This window comes from Lepus europaeus, chromosome 2, assembly GCF_033115175.1.
Source record: "Lepus europaeus isolate LE1 chromosome 2, mLepTim1.pri, whole genome shotgun sequence".
Classification (NCBI taxonomy): domain Eukaryota; kingdom Metazoa; phylum Chordata; class Mammalia; order Lagomorpha; family Leporidae; genus Lepus; species Lepus europaeus.
This window is the reverse complement of record NC_084828.1, coordinates 139,779,574-139,806,556: the sequence shown is the minus strand read 5'-3', so window position 1 is coordinate 139,806,556 and position 26,983 is coordinate 139,779,574. Positions and strand designations below refer to the sequence as shown.

Genomic DNA, 26,983 nt, shown 5'->3' with positions numbered 1-26,983 from the left:
CCTACTAAACTACAGTGCCAACCCTTTGATATAGTTTTAAGATCCTGCAATATCAGTACAAAGAGAATAGTCTCATTCTTTTTCACAATAGCCTAATATTCTATTACATGACTATAACATTATCTAACCAGTTCCCCTCTTGTTGAAATTTGAGTTTCCAATCTTTTATTATAAACAGTGTTTCAGTGAACAACTTTATGCATACCTAACTTCATATATGGAATTGCTTGGTCTATGATATGTGCAATTTGGAGAGGTATTAAATTTGCTCTTCGCAGGTGCAGAAATTTGCCTGTATTTAAATTAGTAGTCTTTAAAGGTAGCTGTTTCTTCATAATTTTCCCTAACCAATGCATTTGCTACAGTGTTTATTAAACAGGTTTTTTTTTTTCTTAAAAGAAAAAATATTTATTTACTTGAAAGGCAGAATTACAGAGAGAAAAAAAGAGAGAGAGAGACCTTCCATCCGCTGACCCATTCCCCAAATGGTCACCAATGGCTGGAGCTGAGCCGATCCAAAGAGAGGAGCTAGGAGCTTCTTCCAGGTCTCCCACATGGGTGCAGAGGCTCATGCTCTGCGGCCATCCTCTGCTGCTTTCCCAGGCACATTAGCAGGGAGCTGGATTGGAAGTGGGGCAGCGCCCACATGGGATGCTGGCACCACAGGCGGAGGCTTTACCTACTACCTCACAGCACCTATTGGTTTTATAAAAGAGTTATCTGCAGGCAATTTCATTTTGTTCTTGTTTTTCATATTTTAATTCATTAACACTGCTGTTCTACTTTTCTACTTGAACTTTGCAATATACACCTCTAGTTCCAAGATTGGAAAATGTCAGTGTTTTTACTGGATCACATCAGTTTTCTCTAAATTAATAATTTAGAAATTGAACATCTTCATACTGCTGTCTTCTAATCACAGAAAATGACATATATTTCTACTTACTCAAACTCTACTCTCAGTAGAGTTCTTCAGGAGTATTTTAAATTTCCTTCACATGGGTGTTATGAGTTTAACTGTATTCCTCACTACAGATGCGTTCAACTCCTAACTCCTGCTACCTGTAATGTGACCTTATTTGGAAATAAGGTCTTTTGCAAATGTAATCAAGTTATAAGGAAATCATAAGATAACCGGCAGTCTTGTCAGAGAAGAAAAAAGAAACAGACAGAGGCAGAGAGGAAAGACGGTTTGGGAAGGTGAAGGTGAAGAGGGTGATGCCGTCCCACGCCTGGGAATGCCCGGAGCTATAGGAGTTGGAGGATGCATGGAAGGAGACTCTGTCATGGCTTGGAGGGAGCAGGACCTGGCTGATGCCTTGACTTTAAACTTACAGGCTATAAATCTGTGAAAGAACAGGTACATTTCTGATGTTTTAAAACAACTGTCTTGTGTTACTTGGAAAGAGTAGCCCTGAGAAAGTAATACAACAGGTTTTGACACTTTTTGTTATGGTTACTTCTAGGCATTTCATTTGTTTTGTTTTTGAGGTCCTTTTGTTCATTTCATTTTGGTATTGCTGCTATTATATACTTGGTTCTCCACCATATGTTCCAAGCATTTGCAAATAACAAAGTTAGACTTTGGGGGCTAGCGCTGTAACGTAGCCAGTAAAGCTGCTGTCCTCAGTGCTGGCATCCCACATGGGTGCCGGTTTGAGACCCAGCTGCTCCACTTCCGATCCAACTCTCTGCTATGACATGGGAAAGCAGCAGTAGATTGGCTGAAGTCCTTGGGTCCCTGCACCTAAGTGGGAGACCTGGAGGAATCTCTAGGCTCCTGGCTTTGGATCAGCTCAGCTTCTGCCACTGTTGTCATTTGGGGAGTGAACCAGTGGATGGAAGACTTCTCTGCCTTTCTCTCTGTAACTCTGATTTTCAAATAAATAAATCTTTTTTTTTTTAAAGCCAGACTTTTAAATTTTGTAATCTATTACATAACTGAATTCTCTTACTATTTATAGTGATTTTACTATAAACCAATTGATTTTTGATTTCTCAGGTACAAACATATCATCTGAGATAGGCACTGTGGCACAGTGGGACAAGCTGCCACGTGTGATACTCACATCCCATATGAGAATGCTAGGTCATGTCCCAGCTACCCCATTTCTGATCCTGCTAGAAGGCAGCAAATGATGGTTCAAGCACATGAGTCCCTGCCACCCACACAGGAGACCCAGATGCAGTTCCTGGCTACTGGTTTCTGCCTGGCCCATTCCTGGCTGTTGCAACCATTTGGGGATAGAAAGAGCAGATGGAAGATCTCTCCTCTCTGTTTTGTTCTTCTTTTCAAGTAGATGAATATAAATAAATATTTAAAAAGAAACAAAAATCAAAACAACATTAAAGCTACATTCCAAGAAAATTTCCAAAAATAAAAGACTTAAATCTATATAATGAAAGGACCTACAACATAGTTGAGAAAACATGATCCAGGATCATCAACTCATGACAAATATTATTGTAAACCTTTTAACAAAAAAATGAGGGGGGGCTGACGCCGTGGCTCACTTGGTTAATCCTCTGCATGCGGCGCCGGCATCCCATATGGGCGCCGGTTCTAGTCCCGGTTGCTCCTCTTCCAGTCCAGCTTTCTACTCTGGCCCGGGAGGGCAATGGAGGATGGCCTAAGTGCTTGGACCCCTACACCCGCATGGGAGACCAGGAGGAAGCACCTGGCTCCTGGCTTCGGATCGGCCCAACGCCGGCCGTAGCGGCCATTTGGGAAGTGAACCTACGGAAGGAAGACCTTTTTCTCTCTGTCTCTCTCACTGTCTATAACTCTGTCAAATAATAATAAAAAAAAAAAAAAAAAGAGGGGCCGGTGTTGTAGCGCAGCAGGTTAAACCACCCCTTACAACACCAGCATCCTGTATCAGAGTGTACTTAAGTCCTGGCTGCTGTGCTTCCAGTCCAGGTTCCTGCTAATGCACCTGGGAAGGCAGCTGAAGATGGCCCAAGTGCCTGGCCCCTGACAATGAAGTGGAAGACCAGGATGCAGCTCCTGGTTCTTGGTTTCAGCCTGGACCAAACCTGGCAATGTAAGCCATTTGGGTAGGAAACCGGGAGGGAACTCTCTCTCTCTCTCTCTCTCCCCCTAACACTCTTTCAAATAAACAAATAAACATTTCTTTTAAAAAATTCAGGGCATATAGCCAAAAAGACAAATAATATACAAATCCTAGGGAATTATCATCAAATTTTTCAAGAACATATAAAGCAAAACAATGCAGCAGCATTTTTGAAGAACCTTAAGAAAATATAAACCAACAATATTTTATCCCGCCAAGCTATCCTTCAAGTTTCATGGTCATCAAAAAAGTTTTGAGCACTGCAGAAAATAAGGTGGAGATTCTTCAAAACACTAACTATAGAATTACTGACCAACATGCAAAATATATTCATGATAGAGTGTTATATTTTCTTAAAGAGAAGTGCAATCATTGAGACAGGAACAAAAAGAAGAAAGATTCATACCATAGAAAATAAAGCATTCATTCCTAATAAACATGAACCCACAAACTAAACGTGCCATTTACCAGCCTAATCATTGGTAAAAAATATTTCAGAAGTAACAGAACCAGATGACTAAAATCTCCTACCTACCCAGCAAGTCTGTGAAGCTCTCCACACAGAGGTAGCGGTTGTGCGTATCATTTTGCTTACGGGTTACTTTGCTTTCTAGGATATTGCAGCAGTAAGGTTCAACGGGGGTGGAGATGGAGATCCCAGCCGCTGTCAGCTGAGGCAGCTGGGACAGGTCTGCAGCTCATGTAGCAGTGATGCACTCCTGTCTGACACCTCACCCAAGCAGGTGCTCTGAGGCACAACAGTCCTGTTCATGTGCCCGTGACACTGCTCGCTCACTGGGCACAGAAACACCTTTTGGCACTGGAATTCAACAACTGCGACGTCTGCTTCCCCCACAGTCCTGGGGTTGTGTCACACTAATTTAGTTGGGCTATAGAACAGAAAACCAAACCAGCTCAACAACGTCATCTGCAAATAGTGGGGACTCCCTGAAAGAGGCAGCCGAGTGCAGGGGAGCCCAACAGCTCATGACGAGAACAGAACCAGACCTGTGGCATCAGCTTTAAAGTGTGGATACTCACCAGGGAGATTTGGAAAAAACACATAGGATGAGTAAAAAAAAAAATTGTTGGAACTGTCAATGAGCAACTAGGGGGCTTGGGCTTTCAAGGAGGCCAGGTTCATCTTTTGTTCAACATTTATTCAGAGCCTAGCTATGCCCTGCATTGTATTATTTCCAAGAGGCATAAAGAAATCATAGCTTAAGAAGTTCATGAGAGGCCGGCGTTGTGGTATAGCAGGTTAAGCCACCGCCTGTGATGCTGGCATGCCATTTGGGCAACGGTTCAAATCCCAGCTGCTCCATTTCTGATCCAGCTCCCTACAAATGGGAAAAGCAGCAGAGGATGTCCCAGGTGCCTGGGCCCTTGAACCCACATGGAAGATCCAGAAGAAGCTCCTGGCTTCAGACTAGATCAGTTCCACTTGTCGTGACCACCTGGGGAGTGAATCAGCATATATACCTGGGATAAAGTTCGAGCTCTATCTCCCAATTCCAGCTTCCTGCTAATGCACACCCTGGGAGGGACCAGGTGATAGCTCAAATATTTAGGTCCTTGTCACCCACATGGGAGACCAGGCCTGAGTTCCCAGGGCTTGGCTTTGGCCTGGCCCAGTTCTGGCTACTGCAGGCATTTGGAGAATGAACCAGCAGATGGGAGAGTTCTGGCTTTCTGACTTTCCTTATTTTGAATTTAGAAAATTTCAAAAGCTCACGAACAAATGAACAAGACAAATGTCTTCTGTGTAACATGCTACAATTCTGCAAAAACTAGAAAGATATATAGGGCACCATGGAAGCACAATGGAGAGACTTCTGCTAAGACAAAAACCTAAGCTGTTTATGGACGATTTCAACTGTTGGTGTTAAGCCAGCCAAAACTGCTTTCTAATTCTGCTGTGAGCAGTAAACCAAGGTGGAGAGGCCCTCCTTGACTGGCTATCCAGTTTAGAAACTCTTTAAAGGAGTAGCATATGCCTGGGATAGGAGGCAACACACCTCATTTAAAGAGGGCCAAAGGAAAGACCTATCCATTACAGCTAGCCAGTTGTCTGTTACACCCACTGGAAACAAGTTCAACCTTGTCAACCTACCCCCTAGTAAATCAGAAAAGATTGGCATTAGAGATGTTTGCACATGGTGTGGATTCTTTTAAATCCTACTTTGTGGTCTCATGGGTTTCTGAGCCCTGAAAGTTGGGAACTTCTTCGCACCCAGGAGGCTGCACCTGGTGGTTCTAAGGCCGTCACCATGCCACAAAATAAATATATTGAATTACACCGTAAACGCTATGGTTACCGTTTGGATTGCCATGAGAAAAAGAGAAAAAAGGAAAGTCGGGAGGCTCATGAACGTTCAAAGAAAGCAAAAAAGATGATTGGTCTGAAGGCTAAGCTCTACCATAAGCAGCACCATGCTGAGAAAATAGATGAAAAAGACTATCAAGATGCATGCGAAGAGAAACACCAAACAAAAGAATGATGAAAAGACTCCCAAGGGAGCAGTGCCTGCCTGTCTGCTAGACAGAGAGGGACAGTCCCGAGCTAAAGTACTTTCCAACATGATTAAACAAAAACGAAAAGAGAAGGCGGGAAAATGGGAAGTCCCTCTGCCTAAAGTTCGTGCCCAGGGAGAAACAGAAGTATTAAAAGTTATTCGGGGCCGGCGCCGTGGCTCAGTAGGCTAATCTTCCTCCTTGCGGTGCCGGCACACCGGGTTCTAGTCCTGGTCAGGGCACCGATCCTGTCCCGGTTGCCCCTCTTCCAGGCCAGCTCTCTGCTGTGGCCAGGGAGTGCAGTGGAGGATGGCCCACGTTCTTGGGCCCTGCACCTGCATGGGAAACCAGGAGAAGCACCTGGCTCCTGCCATCGGAACAGCGCGGTGCGCCGGCCGCAGCGCACCTACCGCGGCAGCCACTGGAGGGTGAACCAATGGCAAAAAGGAAGACCTTTCTCTCTGTCTCCCTCTACTGTCCACTCTGCCTGTCCAAAAAAAAAAAGTTATTCGGACAGGAAAAAGAAAAAGAAGGCGTGGAAGAGGATGGTTACCAAAGTCTGCTTTGATGGAGATGGCTTTACAAGAAAACCACCTAAATATGAAAGATTCATTAGACCAATGGGCTTACGTTTGAAGAAGGCCCATGTAACACATCCAGAACTGAAAGCCACCTTCTGTCTGCCAATACTTGGTGTAAAAAAGAATCCATCATCCCCATTATATACAACTTTGGGTGTAATTACCAAAGGCAGTGTCACTGAGGTGAATGTGAGTGAGTTGGGCCTTGTGACGCAAGGAGGCAAGGTTATTTGGGGGAAATACGCCCAGGTTACCAACAATCTTGAAAATGATGGATGCAAAGATGCAGTCTTACTTGTTTGATAACAGTAACTTCTAATAATTATTGAAGACTACAAACTAAGTGGGAAAACTGTCTTACTACGATTTTTCTGAATACTGCCAAACAGCCTTTATGTTTGCAGTCAGCAAGAGAATTATTTTAAGGTGTAAAAAACATTAAAAAGATGCACTTTTACTGGCTGTTCTTTATTGGAGACTGCTTAAGGTTTATTAAAGCAAAAAAAAAAAAATCCTACTTTGTTAGGAGCCAGCACTGTGGCATAGCAGGTAAAGCCACCACCTGTAGCACCAGCATCCCATATGGGTGCCGTTTGAGTCCTGGTTGCTCCACTTCTGATCCAGCCCTTTGCTAATGTGCCAGTACTTGGGCCCCCGCACCCACATGGGAGACTGGGAAGAAGCTCCTGGCTTTGGCCTGGCCCAGCCCCGTCTGTTATGGTCATGTGTGAGGGAACCAATGGATAGATGCTCTTTCTCGCACGCACGCTTTCTCTCTCTCTCTCTCTCTTCTCTCTTTCTCTCTTTCTCTCTCTGTAATTCTGACTTTCAAATAAATAAATAAGAATATAAATCCTACTTTGTTAAAAGGAAGCCAGCATAAGGAATCTTTGCTCTCAAAGAACTAACACATCAATTGTTTAAATTACATTTCAAAGGGTATTACAGAATAGTGTAAGACTATAGTATCTTAAGCCCAAAAAACTACGGAATGTTACATCTCAGTCTAAATAACAATATATCAAAATTTTATTGGTCATTTGGCTCCCAGGCAATGGTAAGTTCAGGGCAAACCCAGCTATATAGTTCTACCTCCCACCAACAATGGAGTCTTCACTGCCAGAATAGCCCATGAGAGATCCATCTTCAAAATCCCTTCTTTTTTTTTTTAATTTTTGGCAGGCAGAGTGGACAGTGAGAGAGAGACAGAGAGAAAGGTCTTCCTTTGCCGTTAGTTCACCCTCCAATGGTGGCTGTGGCCGGCGCATCGCGCTGATCCGAAGCCAGGAGCCAGGTGCTTATCCTGGTCTCCCATGGGGTGCAGGGCCCAAGCACTTGGGCCATCCTCCACTGCACTCCCAGGCCACAGCAGAGGGCTGGCCTGGAAGAGGGGCAACCAGGACAGAATCCGGCACCCCGACCGGGACTAGAACCCGGTGTGCCAGTGCCGCAAGGTGGAGGATTAGCCTGTTGAGCCACGGCACCGGCTGAAAACCCCTTCTTTGACTGCCACCTAGGACCACTTCCAATACTGTCTTTGTCTTAGATTCATTCCTCCAAAACAGACTCTGAGAAAGAGACTAACACGAAGGAAGTTTCCTGGGGAGTGCTCTTGGGAGACATACTTCTAACGAGCGAAGAACGGAAGAAACTAATGCAGTGATGCTGCAGTGGGAGCCTCAGCTGACATAAAATAGAGCCCATCAGAGTCGCAGAGAAGGCAAGTTGAAGTCAGATCCCTGCAACATCAAGTACAGGCCACAGGACCTAGAGAAACCTCAGGGAAACAGCATTAATGCTAGGCAAACAGTGCCTCAGGCAAGAGCAAGTCCCAGTAAGAGATGCTGCTGTGAGCCACTAGCCCGAGTAAGTGCAGAACAGTAGTTAGGTGAGGAAGAGGAGATCTAGGCAAAGCATCCAGCAGCCATACAGAAATGAGAATCCATTGACTGCAGTAACGTGTAACAACATGGATAAACCTCCCAGGTAAGAGAGTCTAAAAAATAGCAATACAATAGGGATGCATTTCTATAAAGTTAGAGCAAGCAAAATGATGACATTCTTAATGAAAATGGATACTGAATGAGACTATATTCTATTAAAAATGCATGTACATATTAGCTTTCCATTAACACAATAAAATACCTGAGGCAACAAACTTTATTTACTCATTTTTAAAGATTTATTTATTTATTTGAAAGGCAGAGTTACAGAGAGGCAGAGGCAGAGAGAGAGAGAGGGAGAGGTCTTCCATCCACTGGTTCACTCCCCACATGGCCACAAAGGCTGGAGCTGCACTGATCCAAAGCCAGGAGCTAGGAGTTTCTTCCAAATCTCCCACGCAGGTGCAGGGGCCCAAGGACTTGGGCCACCTTCTACTGCTTTCCCAGGCCATAGCAGAGAGCTGGATCAGAAGTGGAACAGCCGGGACTCCAATCAGCGCCCCGAGGCAACTAACTTTATAAAGAGAAAAGATTCATTTAATTCACAACTTTACAAGTTCACATTCAAGACTGGACAGCCCCATTGGCTGAGCATCTGAGGAGGGTGGTGGTAGCAATGGCAATGCTTGTGCAGAGAAAGAATTTCACAGAGACCCAGGAAGCAGAGAAAGGCTGGGCCTAACTCAGGATTTTATAAAAACCTTCCCTTGTGAGAAGGGCACACCACCAGTGACCTAAGGAATTCCCAACAGGCCTCAGCTCCCAAAAGTTCCAATACCTTCCAATAGCATCACCCTGGGGGCCAGGCCTTTAACACATGTACCTCTGGGGAATACTCAACATCCAAACTCACATCCAAACCACAGCACATATACAATTTTATCAAACGTTCTTTCAAGCATCTATGGGTATAGTTTTCATTAGATATCACTGAAATAACAATCGTAGTCAAGAAAACCACAAATGGTATCTCCGTGGGATGAGTGTTATGGCGCAGTGGGTTAGGCCACCACTTCCGATGTCTGCACCTCATTTCAGAGTAAATGGTTTGAGTTCCAGTTGCTCAGCTTCAGATCCAGCATCCTGCTGATGCACTTGGAAGGCAGCAAGTGGCAGATTTAGTACTTGAGTCTTTGTCATCCTTGTAGAAGACCCAGATGGGGTTCCTGGCTCTTGGCATCAGCCTGGGTTGGCCCCATCTGTTGTGGATTTGGGGAGTGAATCAGGAGATGGGAGATTCTCTCTCTCTCTCTCTCTCTCTGTTACTCTTGCCTTTGACATAAATCATCTTGAAAAAAGAAAAAGGAAATGATGTCTATTCTTATTACTCACCATGATTATTTAACATTGTTGTACAGGTAGACAAAGCAATTAACAAGATAGTAGTACATATAGCAGAACCAAAGAGGTAAAAGTAAGATCACTTTTATATGGATATGATTGTTTACAGAGAAGCCCCGAAAGACTCAAGTGAAGATGGATGATTACATAATACTCAGAAATTAGGATCTTCTAAACATATATATGGAACCATGTCTTCTAATACCAGCTGTTGAGAAGATATAACAGAAGCAGTTACCACTTAACAATAGCAACAACAACAAAAAAGAAAAATTAGGAAGAAATTAAGCAAGAAATACCCAGGAATAGAAAAGATAAATTTTAAAAAAGGCTCTTGAATGACAAAATGCAAAACCATAACAAGATAAACTGCCCCCAAATTAATCTACAAATAGAATGAATCATAATAAAATTAATATGTTTTCCTTCTAATTAGACCAGATGATACAAAACCCAATAGGGCAAAATAAGCAAAAATAGCCATAAAATTCTGGAAACACTGATTTCAGCTTCCTGTTAATGTACAATCTGGGAGACAGTAGTGACAGCCCCCAAGTATTTGGGTCCCTGCCATATACATGGGAGACTAAGACTGAGTTTCAGGCTCCTGGCTTCAGCCTGCCTGTTGTGGGCATTTAGGTGAAACAACCGATGGAAGATATCTATCTATCTCTATCTCTATCTCTCCATTTCAAATAAATAGAAAAATGTATTTTTTAAAAAAGTTGGAAACAGGGAAGAATCAACCCCATTCAACTATAAAAGGAAGTTACAGATTTATAATAATTATAATATTATACCCCGGTAAATAATTTAAAAAACACATATTGATAGAACAGAAAACAAGTCCAGGGATAGATTCAAGTCCACAAAGAAATTTAGTGAAAGTCAAAATTAACACTTAAAATTGGTGAAGTTAATCAGGTGGATCATCCAATATACAGGGTTGAAACAAGTGACAACTGAGTAATTGTCTGGAAAAAATTTAATAACAGTCATAATTTATACTTCACTCAAAATAAATTCCAGATGGACCACAGAATTAAATGTAATTTTTAGGCAAAACAAGAAAACATGGTAGTTAAATTTTTTAAATCGCTGACAGCTGATTTTTTTTTAAAGATTTATTTTTTATTTATTTGAAAGGCAGAGTTAGAGAGAGGTAGAGACAGAGAGAGAGAGGTGTCTTCCATCTGCTGGTCCTATCCCTAAATGATCGCAACGACTGGAGCTGAACCAATCTGAAGCCAGGAGCTTCATCCAGGTCTCCAAAGTGGGTGCAGGGGCCCAAAAATCGGGCCATCCCCAGCCGCTTTCCCAGGCGCATCAGCAGGGAGCTGGATAGGAAGTGGAGCAGCCAGGACTCAAATCAGTGCCCATATAGGATGCCGGCACTGCAGGCTGGGGCTTTAACCTGCCACGCCATATGAACCCCAACCCACAAGTCTTCCAAGACAGATATGAGGAGCCAGTGTTATGGCAGAGAGAGCTAAGACACTGTTTATAATGCAGGCATCCCATACACAGTGCCACTTCAAGTCCTAGCTCCTCCACTTCTGATCCAGCTTCCTACTAATGTGCCTGAGAAAGCAGCAGCAGATGGCCCAAGTACCTAGGCTCCTGCCATCTATGTGACCAGGATGGAGTTACAGGCCCCTGGCTTCAGCCTGGCCCAGACTTGGGTATAACATCCACTTGGGAAGTCAACCACTAGATGCAGATCTCCCTCTCCCCTCTCCCTCTCTTTCTCTCTCTGTTGCTCTGTTTTTCAAATAAATATTTTGGAAAATGGATGATATGATTACAAAGTAAATACACATATAATTTTTTGCACTTTAAGAAATTATAATGAAAATCAACCTATGAAAAAAAATCTGCAACTCATAATAAAGAGTTCATTTCTAACATAAATTATAAGTTTCTAAAAATAAATAGAAGCCCAAAAACCTAAAGAAAAATGGACAAAGGATATATAACAGAAAACACAAATAAATTTAAAATAGATGAAATTATGTAACTCATAAGAAAACATACTCATAAGAAAAACGTAAAATAAAGCTCCAAGAGAAGATTAAAAAATATTGATGCCAGGGGTGGGTGTTTGCAGGGGTTAAGTCGTGCTTGGAAAGCCCAAATCCTAAGTTAGAGTGCTTGGGTTCAACTCTGGCTGCCTCTTCTGATCCAGTTGCCTACTAATATGCACAGGAGCTGGCTCAACTACTTGGGTCCCTGCCACACACATGGGAGACTCATATGGAGTTCTGGGATCCTGGGTTCACTTTGTTCCAGTCCCAGGTGTTCTGGACATTTGGGGAATGAACCAGTAAATAAGAGATTCCCTTTCTCTCTCTGCCTTTTCAATAGATGAAAATAAATTCTAAAATGTTTTTAAAATACTGATACCAATATACTGCATTGAGAAGGATAAGGGGAAACAGACTTTCTGACACATTACTGGCAAGAGAATAAACAGATATTGTTCTTTGTGTGTGTGGAGGGCAATTTCACCATATCCATCCAAGTTACAAGTTGCATACACCCTTCTATGAATTTTTTCTACAAATTCACATGGAACCACACACACACAGACACACACACACATATATATAAAGATTCTCACTATGGTGTCAATTTTATAGCAAAAGATTAGTAGAAAAACCCTTTTTACCAATGGTGTACTGGTTAAACAAACTGTGGTCTAAAAAACCCGAAGGAGCTCACTGTGTTATAATATGGAAGAATCTCCAGTCCCAACTGTTTAGTTGTAGCTGTATAAAGACAGCTACAGGCAAGTCAGTGTGGCATCCACCACTTGCTTTCAATGACTATTCCTGAAGTAGAACTGACTGGCTAAAAAATGAGAGAAATACATATTAATTTTTTTATCCTTTTTATTAATTCTTACAGAAAATTAGGATGATTTTCTTACACCATTTTATACTACTTATATTTTGTACCAAGGACACAAACTATGCTACAACTTAAGTTTCAAAATTCTATATTTTCCTTCACACACAGTACACTTCCATTTTCTTTTTTTTTTTTCTTTTTTTCTTCTTCTTTTTTTTTTTTTTTTTTTTTCTTGACAGGCAGAGTGGATAGTGAGAGAGAGAGAGACAGAGAGAAAGGTCTTCCTTTTGGCTGTTGGTTCACCCTCCAATGGCCACTGCGGCCCACGCATCTCGCTGATTCGAAGGCAGGAGCCAGGTGCTTCTCCTGGTCTCCCATGCGGGTGCAGGGCCCAAGGACCTGGGCCATCCTCCACTGCCTTCCCGGGCCATAGCAGAGAGCTGGCCTGGAAGAGGGGCAACCGGGACAGAATCCGGCACCTCGACTGGGACTAGAACCCAGTGTGCCGGCGCCGCAAGGCGGAGGATTAGCCTGTTAAGCCACGGTGTCGGCCACACTTCCATTTCCTTAATTTAAGTAGAAATAACCATATGAGCTATCAACAGAGAAAAGCTATACTTAAAAAAAAATATTTTAGATAGAATCCCTTCTAAGTGAGCTTGAACAGACATTAAATATTAGGATGTAATCAAATCCCGTGTACAGGAAAGTATTTTCCTCCAAAAAGCTAGAGAACAGAATAAGACCAAATGCACTGAATCTGACTCAGAGTCCAAGTTAGTGTATTAGTGGGGTCCCCAGATGTAACTACAGATACAATGCGGCTCTTCAAGCCAGCAGCTCTCGGTGTCATTTCTCTCAACTCTCACAGATATCTAGCCCACAGACCCTTACTCTTTGTAACTCTGTTTGCTCTTTGGATTCTCTCCCATATTTCAGAAACTGAAATAAACACTAGTAGAAAGGAACACAGAAGAAATTCCTGAGTGTGTAACAATATTATTTTTAAGTAAAAATAGCATAATTAAAATGCATTATAAGCTTCCTGTTAAATATGAACATCCAGGGGCAGGTGTTGGGCGCAGTGGTTAGGACATTGCTGGGGATGTCCACATTCCACACTGAAGTGCCCACTTTGAATCCAGACTACTTGGCTTCCGATTCCTGCTCCCTTACAGTGCAGATCCAGGGACACAGCAGGTGACAGCTTAATTATGTGGGCCCCTGCTACCACACGGGACACTTGGAGAGAGTTTCAGTTATGGCTTTAGCCTGGCCCAGCTCTGGCTGTTGCAGGCATTTGGGGAGTGAACCAGTGGGTGGGAAATCTGTCTCTCTGCCTTTCAAATAAAATAAAAATAAATAAAAACTTTTAAATAATATGAACACACGGGTTTATATCCACTAAAATAACATAAAAAATGAGGTTAAAAAATGACAAAGGATAAATCCATCACACACACACCCTCCACATGAGGGTACTTCAAAAAGTTTATGGAAAAACATAATTGAAATATATTTTGGTGCAAAAAAAATTTTTAAGCCATGCAGTTTTCTCTTAATATGCATTTTCTGTCTCTCTCTCTCTCCCTTTCAAAATAAATCGATAAATCTTTTTTAGAAAGTGGTGAAGATAGTAAACTTTATATTTATTTTACAATTTAAAAATTGGGGTAAAAAAGTAGCCGTAGGGTAAAACAGACAATCTACAAAGGAATAACAATTAGATTGAAGGTTTCTCAAAAGGAAAAAAAAAAAAAAAACAAAAACAGTAAAGTTGTAACATAGTCTGCATGTATATAATAACGTGACCCCAGTAGAGCTGTTAAGGGAAGAGAATGTGAAATGTGAATTTTTTTTTTTTAAGATTTATTTTATTTATTTAAAGACAGAGTTACAGAGAGAGGTACAGAGAGGTCTTCCATCTGCTGGTTCACTCCCCAGATGGCTGCAACGGCAGGAGCTCAGCCGATCTGAAGCCAGGAGCCAGCAGCTTCCTCCGGGTCTCCCACGTGGGTACAGAGGCCCAAGGAGTTCGGCCATCCTCTATTGCTTTCCCAGGCCATAGCAGAGCTGGATGGGAAATGGAGCAGCTGGGACTAGAACTGGAGCCCATATGGGATGCCAGCACTTCAGGCCAGGGCTTTAACCCGCTGCACCACAGTGCCGGCCCCAATGTGAAATGTGAATTCTAAACTGTATTTCAAAAACAAGGGTGAAATAAATTCATTTTCAGTGAGGTAAGCTTCAACAAACATTCAGGGGGCGGCGCTGTGGCGCAGAGGGTTAACACTCTGGCCTTACGTGCCGGCATCCCATACGGTCTTCGGTTTGAGACCCGGCTACTCCACTTCCCATCCAGCTCTCTGCTATGGCCTGGGAAAGCAGTAGAAGATGGCCTAGGTCCTTGGGCCCCTGCACCCACGTGGGCAATCCAGAAGAAGCTCCTGGCTCCTGGCTTCTGATTGGCGCAGCTCTGGCTGTTGTGGCCAATTGGGGAGTGAACCAGCAGATGGAAGACCGACCTCTCCCTCTCTCTCTCTGTCACTACTTTTCTCTGAAACTCTGACTTTCAAATAAATAAATCTTTTAAAAAAAAAAGCAGACATTCTATAAAGACACTCTCAAAGGATACGTACTTCTGAAAAATGGAAATTACTCTAAATTCAGAATAAATTAATGAAAGAGGAACATCCAAAAAATTTTAAATGAGTATATATAAACACCATTTGTACAATAGCTGTACTGATACTGAAGAATTTCAGAAGATGAATAAAGGAGGAAAAAATTGGAAGAAACACAGTCAAGAGAACAACATAAGAAGGAATCATTTTGATCAGAATTAAAGAAGGCCTTCATGTTGCTTAGAAAACAATGTTACAGGGGATGGCGCTGTGGCGCAGCAGGTTAACGCCCTGGCCTAAAGCACCGGCATCCCATATGGGCACTGGTTCAAGACCCTGCTGCTCCACTTCCCATCTAGTTCTCTGCTATGACTTGGGAAAGCAGTAGAAAATGGCCTAAGTTCTTGGGCCCCTGCACCTGCGTGGGAGACCTGGAAGAAGCTCCTGGCTCCTGGCTTTGGATAGGCATAGCTCCAGCTATTATGACCAATTGGGGAGTGAACCATCAGATAGAAGACCTCTCTTTCTCCCTCCCTCCCTCTCTCTGCCTCTCCTCATTCTGTGTAACTCTTTCAAATAAATAAATAAATCTTTGAAAAAATATTAAAAAGAAAACAGTGTGACAGTTTTGGAGGTTCGCAGACCAAGACTGCACAGACCCAATCGGTTCAGCCGTCTGGTGAGGCCAGAAGGTGGCAACTGTAGAGCATGCACCCGGCAAGCCAGGAAACAGAGTGGCTTGGTCCAATTCACTTTTATAACCAACCCTCTCCTAAGAGCTACTTTCTGGGGCTGGCGTTGTGGCACCGCAGATTAAGCTGTCACCTGAAATGCTGGCAGCCCATGTGGGTGCTGGTTCAAGACCCTGCTGTTCCACTTCGAATCCAATTCCCTGTTAATGTGCCTGGGAAAGCAGTGGAAAATGGCCCACGTGCTTAGGTCCCTGTACCCATGTAGGAGACTCAGAAGCAGTTCTGGGTTCCTGGCTTGGGCCTGGCACAGTTCAGGCCATTGCAGCCATTTGGGAAGTAAACCAGCAGATGGAAGATATCTCTCTCTCTCTCTCATTCTTTCTCTCTCTCTCCGCCTCTTTCTTTCTGTGACACTCATTTTCAAATAAATAAATAAAAAGCAAATCTTAACAAAAATAAATTAAATATGTTCAGTAAAAATTGTAAGTCAAACACTAATATAAAATACTTATAAAATAAACAAAAGTATAAAATAAACATAAAGTATAAACAAAAATAGGCAAGATAAAAGAATAGTAGTAGTACAGAAAAGAAGTAAAATTTGACCATAGAAATAAATACAAATAGGTTATTCAAGTTCAACAGAATACTCAATATAAATTCATTAGTTAAACGATTCATGTTGGTGGTAGGTATTTGACCTAGTGTGTACGGTACCTGTGTCCCAAAGTCAAAGCACCTGGGTTCAATCCCCAGCCCTTGATTCTGACTTCAGCTTCCTGCCAACATAATCGGGGATGTCTCAAATAATGAGGTTCCTGTCACTCACATGGGAAACCTGGATTGAGTTTCCAGCTCCAGGCTTCAACCTACCCCTACGCCAATGTTGTGGACATGTGGGGAGTGAACCAGTGGACAGAAGCTCTGGGTGTATGTGTGTGTGTCCACACGCAAGCATACATGTGCCTGCCTCTCAAATAAATAATTTTAAAAGACTCGCTGAATTAAAATAAAAACAAAATCAAGAATAAAACCCCACTACTGTCTACAAGAAACTTGCCTGAAGTATACCCACAGAAAATAATAGAATTTAAAAGGAAAGATGATGTGAAAGTAGGCAAATGGTCTGTGCATACTAAGAACATAAAACGATGGGGCTGGTGCTGTGGCATAGTGAGTAAAGCCGCTGCCTGCAGTGCTGGCATCCCACATGGGTGCCAGTTTGAGTCCCAGCTGCTCCATTTCTGATCCAGCTCTCTCCTATGGCCTGGGAAAGCAGTGGAAGATGCCCCAGCTCCTTGGGCCCCTGCACCCACATGGGAGACCAAGAAGAAGTTCTAGGTTCCTAGCTTCAGGACCATCTGGGGAGTGAACCAGCAGATGGAAGACCTCCCCCGCCATAGTAAATCTTAAAAAAAAGATAACAATGATACTATGATTAAAGGTTCCAATTAGAGGCAAAATACAGAGTCATGCAGGGCCTAATAACTTTCTATCAGATACAGACTGTGTACACAAAAATGCTCCATAAAGTGATAATGGGGCTGAAAATTCCTAACGCCTAATGAAGCAGTAACCACCATCACCTTGTTTCACAACACATTGCTTATGTGTTTGTGAGTGCTGGCATAAACAAACACACTGCACAGAACATTACAGCATCCGCAGTTATGTGCAGTACACATACATCAACACTTGTGAACTGGTGTCTGTACTTACTAGGCAAGGGTACTTCAATAAGTTAGTAGGGAAAAATGAAATCCAAAGGTAAGTTTATTTTGTCTCCAAAGAGGAGGAAGGGACCTTCAAAAAGTTCATGGAAATTATTTTATGAAAAATGCATGGATTTAAAAAAGTTTTATGCCAAAATCTTCTCATTCCATTTCCTCCATGAACCTTTGAAGTATCATCATACTATACTTAATATTTTAGACTACACTCTTGTTACTCATAATAAAGTTTAGTGGTAAGCATTTGGACAGCAGTTAAGACCCTGTTTAGGATGCCCACATTCCATTATGAAGGGTGTGGTTTGAGTCCTGGCTCTGCTTCTGACTCCAGCTTCCTGCTAATGTTCACCCTGGGAGGCAGCAAGTAACAGCCCAAGCAGTTAGATCCCTGCCACCCAGGTGGGAGACCCACACTGAGTTCCCAGCTCCTGGCTTTAGCCTGGCCAAGTCCAACACTGTAAGAGGTATTTCGGGAGTGAACAAGTGGATGGGAGATTTCTGTCTCTCTCTCTTGCTTTCAAATTAGATTTTGAAGAAAATTAAATAAATTTAACAAAAATAAACTTTACTGTAAAAGAGTATGCCTTCTTATGCTGACAACAGTATCATACATCCCACATTTACCACAACGGCATGAAGAGGCCACATCCAGTGATTGATTTGCAACACCTGTGTGTAGTACATATTGGCACAATGATGAAATCTAATGATGCATTCCTCAGAACACGTCCCTGTCATTATGTGATGCCTCACTATATATTTTTAAAGATATATTTATTTCTTTTGAAAGTCAGAGTTACAGACACAAAGATCAATCTATCTTTCACCCAACAGTTCACTCCCTGGATGGCCACAATGGCTGGGGTGGGACAGGCCGAAGCCAGCAGCTTCATCCAGGTCTCCCACATGGAAAGCAGAGGCCCAAACACTCGGGCCATATTCCACGGCTTTTCCCAAGCTGTTAGCAGGGAGCTGGATTAGAAGTAGAGCAGCTGAGACTCACACCAGTGCCCATATGGGATGCCAGCATCGCAGGAGGTAGCTTTACCCACTACACCACAGTGCCAGCCCCAATACCTAACTATATTCTAAATGTGAATATACTTCATAACATAATTTATAACCATGTAAGGCAAAACTGACAAACTTACAAGGAGAAGCTAAGAAACACAATCATACAAGGAGATGTTAGCATACCCCCTCAGTAACCAAGTGCCAAACTGACAAAGAAAGACATGCTCTAAGGGTATGTTAAATTTGAGCAACACCATGACTCAGCTGAATCTAGGACACACACGAGAGCAGGTCTCTGCTGTAGCGGTTAAGAAGTCACTTGGGACACCTACATTCCATTGTGCAATGCCTCGATTTGAGTCCTGGCTCCACTCCCAATTCCAGCCTCCTGCTAACATGTCCCACAGGATGCAGCATGTAATGATTCAAGTAGACAGGTCCCTGCCACTTAGCTGGGGACCCGGACTGAGTTTCTGGCTCCTGAATTCAGTATGGCCCAGCCCCAAATGTTATAGGCATTTGGAAAAAGAACAGCAAATTGAGATTTTTCTCTTTCTACATTTCAAATAAAATTAAATTAAAATTTTAATAAATAACATACACAGAGGGCTAGCACTGTGGCAATACAGGTAAAGCTGCTACCTGCAGTGCTGGCATCCCATATGGGCATAGGTTCAAGTCCGGGCTGCTCCACTTCTGGTCCTGCTCTCTGCTATGGCCTGGGAAAGCAGTTGAAGATGGCCCAAGTGCTTGGGCCTCTGAACTTGCATGGGAGACCCAGGAGAAGCTCCGGCTCCTGGCTTCGGATCAGCTCAGCTCCGGCCCTTGTAGACATCAGGAGAGTGAACCAGGGAAGATCTTTCTGTCTCTCCCTCTCTCTGTGACTCTACTTCTCAAATAAAGAAATAAAATCCTTAAATTAATTTTTTAAGAACATACACAGAAATCCACCACCAAATGCAAGAACATACACTGTCTTCCAAATAATTCTCTTCCCAACAATGCCTCATTTGATGAGGTTGACATTATCTTTATACCACAATCAAAGTAGGACCAATATGTTAAATTACATGTAAATTTAATTTAATTTATAAACAGTAAAAAAAAACAATAAACACTTGGAGCATATAATGGTAGAGAAACTCCAATAGCAATAAAGATGAAATACTTAGAATAAAGTTAATGACAAATACATAAAGCCTGTATGAAGAAGTTAAAAACACATGTTGGCCGGCGCTGTGGCTCAACAGGCTAATCCTCCGCCTTGTGGCGCCGGCACACTGGGTTCTAGTCCCAGTTGGGGTGCCGGATTCTATCCCGGTTGCCCCTCTTCCAGGCCAGCTCTCTGCTATGGCCTGGGACACTATCCACTCTGCCTGTCAAAACAAACAAACAAACAAAAAACCACATGTTTACCCAAAAGCTCATGCACAACTGTTCATAGTGGCATTACCATAACGAAAAAATTTGCCAATAAAAATTGATAGCGTACCATATGAATAAACCTAAAAGTGTTACACTGAGAATCAGTCACAAAATGCCACATGTTATTGATTCCACTTACACATAAGATTCAGAATAGGCAAATCCACAGCAACAGGAGGCTGATTAGTAAAAAAAGAGGATGAGGAGAGATTGCTAATGGGTACGGGGTTTCTCTTTAGAGTGAGGAAAATGTTCTGGAATTAGGTAATGATGATGATTGCACATATCTGGGAATATACTAAAAATTATTTAATTGTACATTTTTATAGGTGAATTATGTATTATGTTAATTATTTCTGATTAAAGCTCTTAAAAAAAAAACCTGGGGGACAGGTGTTGTAACACAGCAGGTTAAGTCATCATTTGGGATTTCACATCCCATAGTGGTTCGGTTCAAGTCCTGGCTACTCCACTTTGAATACAGTTTCCTGATAATGTACCTGAGAGGCAGCAGACAATGGATCAAGTACTTGGGTTCCTGCCATCCATCTGGGAGGCCCAGATGGAGTTTCTAGCTCTGGCTTTAGCTTGCCCAGCCCCCACTATTGTGGGCATTTGTGGAGTAAACCAGCAGATGGAAGATCTTGAACTCGATCTCTCTCAATTTTTCTCTCTGCCTTTCAAATAAATAAATCTTAAACAAATAAAAACCTGATAAGGAAAAATTTTAAATACTCCTAAAAGACACTAAAACAATACAAACAATTGAAAAACTATAATATACTTGGATAAGACAATTCTACATTATAAACATATTAATTCCCCCTAAATTAATTTATAAATTCAATGAAATCCCAATAACAGTACTAACAAATCATTTTATAGTGCTGAACATGCTGGTATTAAAACTGATATGCAAAAACAAACATGAAAGAAAGAAAAACTGCAAAGATAAACTACAAAGGGAGACCAGCCTTACAGACTACAAAAGCCTTTCCAATTAAAACACTATGGTTCAAATACATGGACAAAGGTATCAGTGGAATAGAAGAGAAACAGCAGAACTCAAACCAAATACATGATAGTCACTGAGTACATGATACAAGACATCTCCAATAATCAGGTGAAGATATACTCTTTTCAGGTGACTGTTTTAAATTGCAGTAAGAAACACGTAACATAAGTTAGCTTCACTGTTTTTAAGTGTACAATGCAATGTTCTTAAGTATATTCATGCTGTTGTGTAACCCATCCCCAGAACTTTTTCATCTTGCAAAACAGAGATTGTGACCCATTAACCAAACGCCTCATTCCCTTCTCCCCTTACCTGCTGACAACTGCTATCCCACTTTCTGTTTGTATGAATTAGAGTACACGAGATAACCTCCCACCAATGAAATAAATAGTATTTTTTTTGTGACTGGCTAATTCCATTTAGCCTAATGTTCTCAAGGTGTATCCATTTTGTAGCACATGTAAGAATGCCATTTCTTTTTAAGGCTGAATAATATTCTTTGGATATGCTGCGTTTTTGATAATCCATTCATCTGTGGATAGACACATGGGTTGCTTCTACACTTTTTTTAAAAGAGGCATTTATTTCAAAGGCAGAGTGGCAGAAAAAGAAAAACAGAGAGATATCTTCTATCTTCTGGCTCATTCCCCAAATGCTTGCAACAGTTAGGGCTGGACCAGGCCAAAGCCAAGCACTACATGGGAGACCCAAAAGAAGCTCCTAGCTCCTGGCTTGGGATCAGCACAGCTCCAGCCATTGCGGCCAATTGGGGAGTGAACCAGCAGATGGAAAATCTCTCTCACTCTCTCTCTCCCTCTCTCCACCTCTAATCTCTGTGTAACTCCTTCAAATAAATAAATCTTTGAAAAAATTTATTTATGTGGAAGACAGAGCTACACACATACACACACACATAAATACACTCTCTCTCTCTCTCACACACACACACACACACAGGGAGGGAGGGAGGAACGGAGGGAGAAAGAGAATATATCATTTCATTCACTAGTTTGTTCCCCAAATGGCTCCAAGAGCCAGTGCTGGGCCAGGCCAAAGCCAGGAGCTTCCTCCAGGTCTCCTACTTGGTTGCAGGGGCCCAAGTACTTGGGCCATCCTTTGCTGCTTTCCTAGGCTGTTAGCAGGGAGCTATATCAGAAAATAGAGCAGCCAGGACATCGAACCTGCACCCATAGGAGATGCTGGTTTCGCAGGTGGTGGCTTAACCTGCTGTATCACAACACTGGTTCCAGGATTATTTTCTTAATTTTATTTTCAGATTGCCCATTGTTAGTACATAGAAATGTCCCTGATTTTTCTGTATTGGTTTTGTATTAATTCTAACAGACTGGGTTCTTTTTTTTTTTAATGGAATCTGTAGGTTTTTTTCCATAAAAGATCAATTAATCTGTGAACAGAGATTTTACTTCTTCTTTTTGTTCTTCTTTTCCAATTTTTTTTTTTTTTTTGACAGGCAGAGTGGATAGTGAGAGAGAGAGACAGAGAGAAAGCTCTTCCTTTTTGCCGTTGGTTCACCCTCCAATGGCCTCTGCGGCCAGCGCATCGCGCTGATCCGAAGCCAGGAGCCAGGTGCTTCTCCTGGTCTCCCATGCAGGTGCAGGGCCCAAGAACTTGGGCCATCCTCCACTGCACTCCCGGGCCATAGCAGAGAGCTGGCCTGGAAGAGGGGCAACCGGGATAGAATCCGGTGCCCCAACCGGGACTAGAACCCGGTGTGCCGGCGCCGCTAGGTGGAGGATTAGCCTGTTAAGCCACGGCGCCGGCTTCTTTTCCAATTTTGATACCTTTTATATACATTTTAAAGACATTTATTTATTTGAAAGGCAGAGAGAGATATCATCCATCTGTTGATTCACTCTCCAAATACCCACAACTCCACCTGTTTTTCCACATGGTTAGTGGGAACCCAATACTTAGGCCATCAATGGTTGCTTCCCAGGTACATTAGCAGGAAGCTGGACTGGAAGTGCGGAATAGCTGGGACCTGAACCAGGTACTCCAACATGGGATGCAGCAAGTCAAGCAGTGGTTTAACCCACCATGCCACAACTTTTTCTTGCCTAATTGCTCTTGCTGGGCATCTAATACTCTATCAAGTAGCTGTGGTAGAAGTAGACATCCTGGTCTTGTTTCCTGATTATATAGGAAAAACTGTTTTTCATCATTAAGTATGCCTGCTGTGGGCTTTTCTTATATGACCTGTATCATGCTGCCATTGTTTCTTTCTATTTCTAGTCTGTTGAATGCTTTCATCGTAAAAGGGTGTTGAATTTGGTCAATATTTTTACATCAATTGAAAATATGGATTTTTAAAATAAATAAATGTTGCTGAACACTTACTTGGAAAATGACAGAAGTAGATTCAAATCTCACACTATACATAAGAATAAACTCTTAAAGGAACAGGATGTAAATGTGAGAATAAAACCAGGCAGATATCAACCTATCCAAATGATCAAGACAAACATCACCAATGATAAAACCTATCAGTATGATGAGTCTTTTAATACAATGTCCTATGAAAGAAATATACAACATCAACTTTGTGGTATGTTTACTGAAAATGCCTAGCCTTACTTTAATCATGAGAAAATATGAAACAAATACAAATAAAGGGATATCCTGAAAAGTAACTGACCAGTACTCTTCTAAAGCTCCAAGGTTATGAAATACAAAGAAAAACTGAAGGCTGGGAGAGAAGAGAGAAGATTGAGGAGAAATCACAATTAAATGCAATGTGGATCCTGGAGAGGATCCTGGAACAGAAAAATGGCCTTAGTGAAAAAACTGGTGATATTCAAATGAAGTTTAGTTTACTTAATAAAACCATCATTTACTATTATCACATTGTTCTATTGTTCTTGATAACTGTACTATGGTTATATAAAATGTTAACATTCGGGGAAATGAAATGAAAGACATAACTGAACTTAAATCATTTTTGCAACTTTCCTGCAGTTGTGAAATTAATACAGAGGCGGTACTTGGTCTAGCAGCTAAGCTACTGATCCCTGGTGGGAATGCCTCGGTTCAAGTTCCAGCCCCATTCTCCGTTCCTGCTAACGAGCATACTGTGAGGCGGCAGGTGATGGCTCAGCACTGAAGTCCTGCCACCACGTGGGCGACCTGGACTGAGTTTGCTTTCTTCAGGCTGGCCCAGCCCTGTCCACTGCAGGCATGTGGAGTGAACCAACAGATGGTTTCTCTGTCTCCTCTCTCTCTCTCTCTCTCTAATAAATAAATAAAATTTAAAATTAGTTTAAGATACAATTTTTTTAAAAGAATTAAAGCAATATTTACACAATTTAGAGTTACAGACATGAAACTAAAGCTGACACAGTTAAAGTTGATTTTATGGATCTACGCTGTTAGCAGTTGTTGGTTGTGGTTTACCAACCTGTGCCATTAGCAGTTAACCTTGGAGAAGGGGTTCATGACTGGAAAGGGCACTGGGACCCCTGTAAAAGTCTGTTTCTGGATCAAGGGCATGTGTTACAAAGATGTTTGTAGTGAAAATTCGTCCTATGTAATCATTACATATACAATTTTTAAAATCTATCATACTTCTTTTTTTTTTAACTTTTATTTAATGAATATAAATTTCCAGTGTACAGCTTATGGATTACAATGGCTTCCCCCTCCCATAACTTCCCTCCCACCCACAACCCTCCCCTCTCCCGCTCCCTCTCCCCTTCCATTCACATCAAGATTCATTTTCAAAAATCTATCATACTTCTAAAATCAAGATTTAAAAAAAAAGCAAACTTGGTTTGATTTCTGGAGAATAAGACAAATAATATAGGAAAGATTTTTCTTTTTGAAAATTTTAAAAGTAAAACAGCAAAATATTAATACAAGAAGTCAGAAAATCAAACCTAGGACCTCAGACTCAGAAGTAGTTAGAAAGCATAACTGGCTTCTTTGTTTTCCTCATCTCTAGCATCTGTTATCCTATCTTCCTCTTGAGGAGATACAGGGATTCATGTACAATAAACAATGCTGGCTGCACCTCGGCTCACTAGGTTAATCCTCCGCCTGTGGCGCTGGCACCCCGGGTTCTAGTCCTGGTTGGGGCGCCGGATTCTGTCCCAGTTGCTCCTCTTCCAGTCTAGCTTTCTGCTGTGGCCCGGGAAGGCAGTGGAGGATGGCCCAAGTGCTTGGGACCTGCACCCACATGGGAGACCAGAAGGAAGCATCTGGCTCCTGGCTTCGGATGGGCGCAGCGTGCCGGCTGTAGCAGCCATTTGGGGGGGGGGGGTGAACCAATAGAAGGAAGACCTTTCTGTCTCTCTCTCTCATTGTCTAACTCTGCCTGTCCAAAAAAAAAAAAAAAAAAAAAATAGAGTGCCTAAATGAAGAGTTGTAAGATACAGTATAGCTCACACAGAGTAAATACTAAAAAATATAATCTGAGAGAACTTCCTGTTTTGGAGAAAATTTATTTTTTTTTTACATTTTTTTTGGCAGGTAGAGTCCAGGAGAGAGCTGGAGTGAAAGAGAAGAAACCGGGACTAGTACCCGGTGGCCCAAACGGGACTAGAACCCGGGGTGCCGGCGCCATAGGTGGAGGATTAGCCTAGTGAGCCATGGCGCCAGCCTGGAGAAAATTTTATCAAAACCAGATTCATTATTTAAGTCTGATATACATTAACTCAGTACATTTTATCAAACTTGTCATTAATCACAACCTGGAAAATTGTTTTATTCTGTCTACTGCTGTAGGAATTCTAAAAAAGAACTAGATGGTGGGTGAAGAATTCCTCTACCCATCAGGTAATTAACATGATACACAGAAAATGTTCTATATAAATCAGTAAGTCGAATAAGTCTAAATGTTCTGAATTTTCATTCGAGGTCATTCTGAGTCCAAGTTTCTGTATAGGAGAATTGCTAGAGGAAATTTCACACAAGCAGGAAGAAATATTAAAGACACCAAAGGCCCTAATATTTACAGCTAGACAGACAAACATAAATGCACACATACCTAGATCGATAGTCAATCCAGGCTCAAGCAGTTTGGCAGAATTCTTCATACACACCTAGAGTTAAAAGTAGAGAGAGAAAAATCTTTTGTTCTGTAATCTTCTGTTTTATGTTTTGATGACAGAGACATGTATTATCACTCTTGGTTTCTGGCCTGATATTCAGTTAATCAGACATATTCATGTTCTTGTTCATAACAGCATCATAAGCCACAGCATTCTGGACATTTCTCATATATAGTACTGCTCTGTGACTAATAGCAGACACTGTCCCTATTATCGCTGTTATATGTCTATTTTTCATGCTTTTTAGAAAACTCTTTTTTCTCTTCTTTCATTACAATTTTAGGATTTCCTTTCAACTACTTACATTTAGTTTTTTAAGAAATCAGAAAGAATCTAACATGTAGCAAAGAGACAAATAAGCCTTATAAAAATGATGTATTTATGTTTCTTTTTTTCTTTTTAGAGATGTATTTATTTGAAGGCAGAGATACAGAGAGGGAAGGAGGGAGGGAGGAAGAAAAGGAGGGAGGGAGAGAGAGAGAGAGAGAGAGAAATAGAGACATAGAGAAATAGAGAGAGAGGTCTTTCATCCACATAGCTGCAACGGCCGGAGCTGCACCGATCCAAAGCCAGGAGCCAGGATCTTCTTCTGGGTCTCCCACGCAGCTATTTGGGGAATGAACTAGCAGACAGAAGACCTTTCTCTCTGTCTCTCCCTCTCACTGTATAACTCTACCTCTTAAATAAATAAAATCTTTACAAAAAAAAAAAAAAGATGACTCTGGCTCCTATGCTTAGGGACCGGGGACAGAAAATGACAAGAAGGTAGCAGTAAGAACAGCCCCAGCTGTTGCAGGATCCTAAGAATGAATCAGTGGATGGGAGATCCATCTCTCTCTCCGTGTCTTTGAAATAAATAAGCACAATCTTTAAACATGAAATTCAATACAGATAAATTTAAAGTCCTACCAAAAAACATTTTAATAAAGAATTGGGGAGATTGAATTAAGATGGTGGAGTAAGGAGGGAGCTTGCTGCTCTAGTCTAGGAGGAGATAGTTTTTAAAAAGTGGAAAGAGTGCAGTCTCAGGGAAGAGTTAGGGAGAAAACAGCAGAGGAAACTCCACAAACTAGAGGAACACAGTGGACATATGTGGAGGGCGAGGGTGCGCACA

The 26,983-nt window shown here is 41.9% G+C and overlaps 1 protein-coding gene and 1 pseudogene across 7 annotated transcripts in view; one reads left to right on the top strand and one right to left on the bottom strand.

Annotated features, from left to right (window-relative positions):
• Positions 1–26,983, bottom strand: part of TFDP2 (transcription factor Dp-2) — a 184,218-nt gene that overhangs the window by 147,431 nt on the left and 9,804 nt on the right. For 6 of the 7 annotated variants that reach the window (XM_062213854.1, XM_062213855.1, XM_062213862.1 and 3 more), the window contains one exon: positions 25,806–25,860. In XM_062213854.1, coding sequence (XP_062069838.1) covers positions 25,806–25,854 — 49 coding nt within the window. In that variant the 5' untranslated portion in view covers positions 25,855–25,860. Of the gene's footprint in view, positions 1–19,005; positions 19,253–25,805; positions 25,861–26,983 lie in introns of those variants that run through there. The other variant, XM_062213853.1, reaches the window with a different exon arrangement.
• Positions 5,290–6,472, top strand: LOC133749542 (ribosome biogenesis protein NSA2 homolog; annotated as a pseudogene).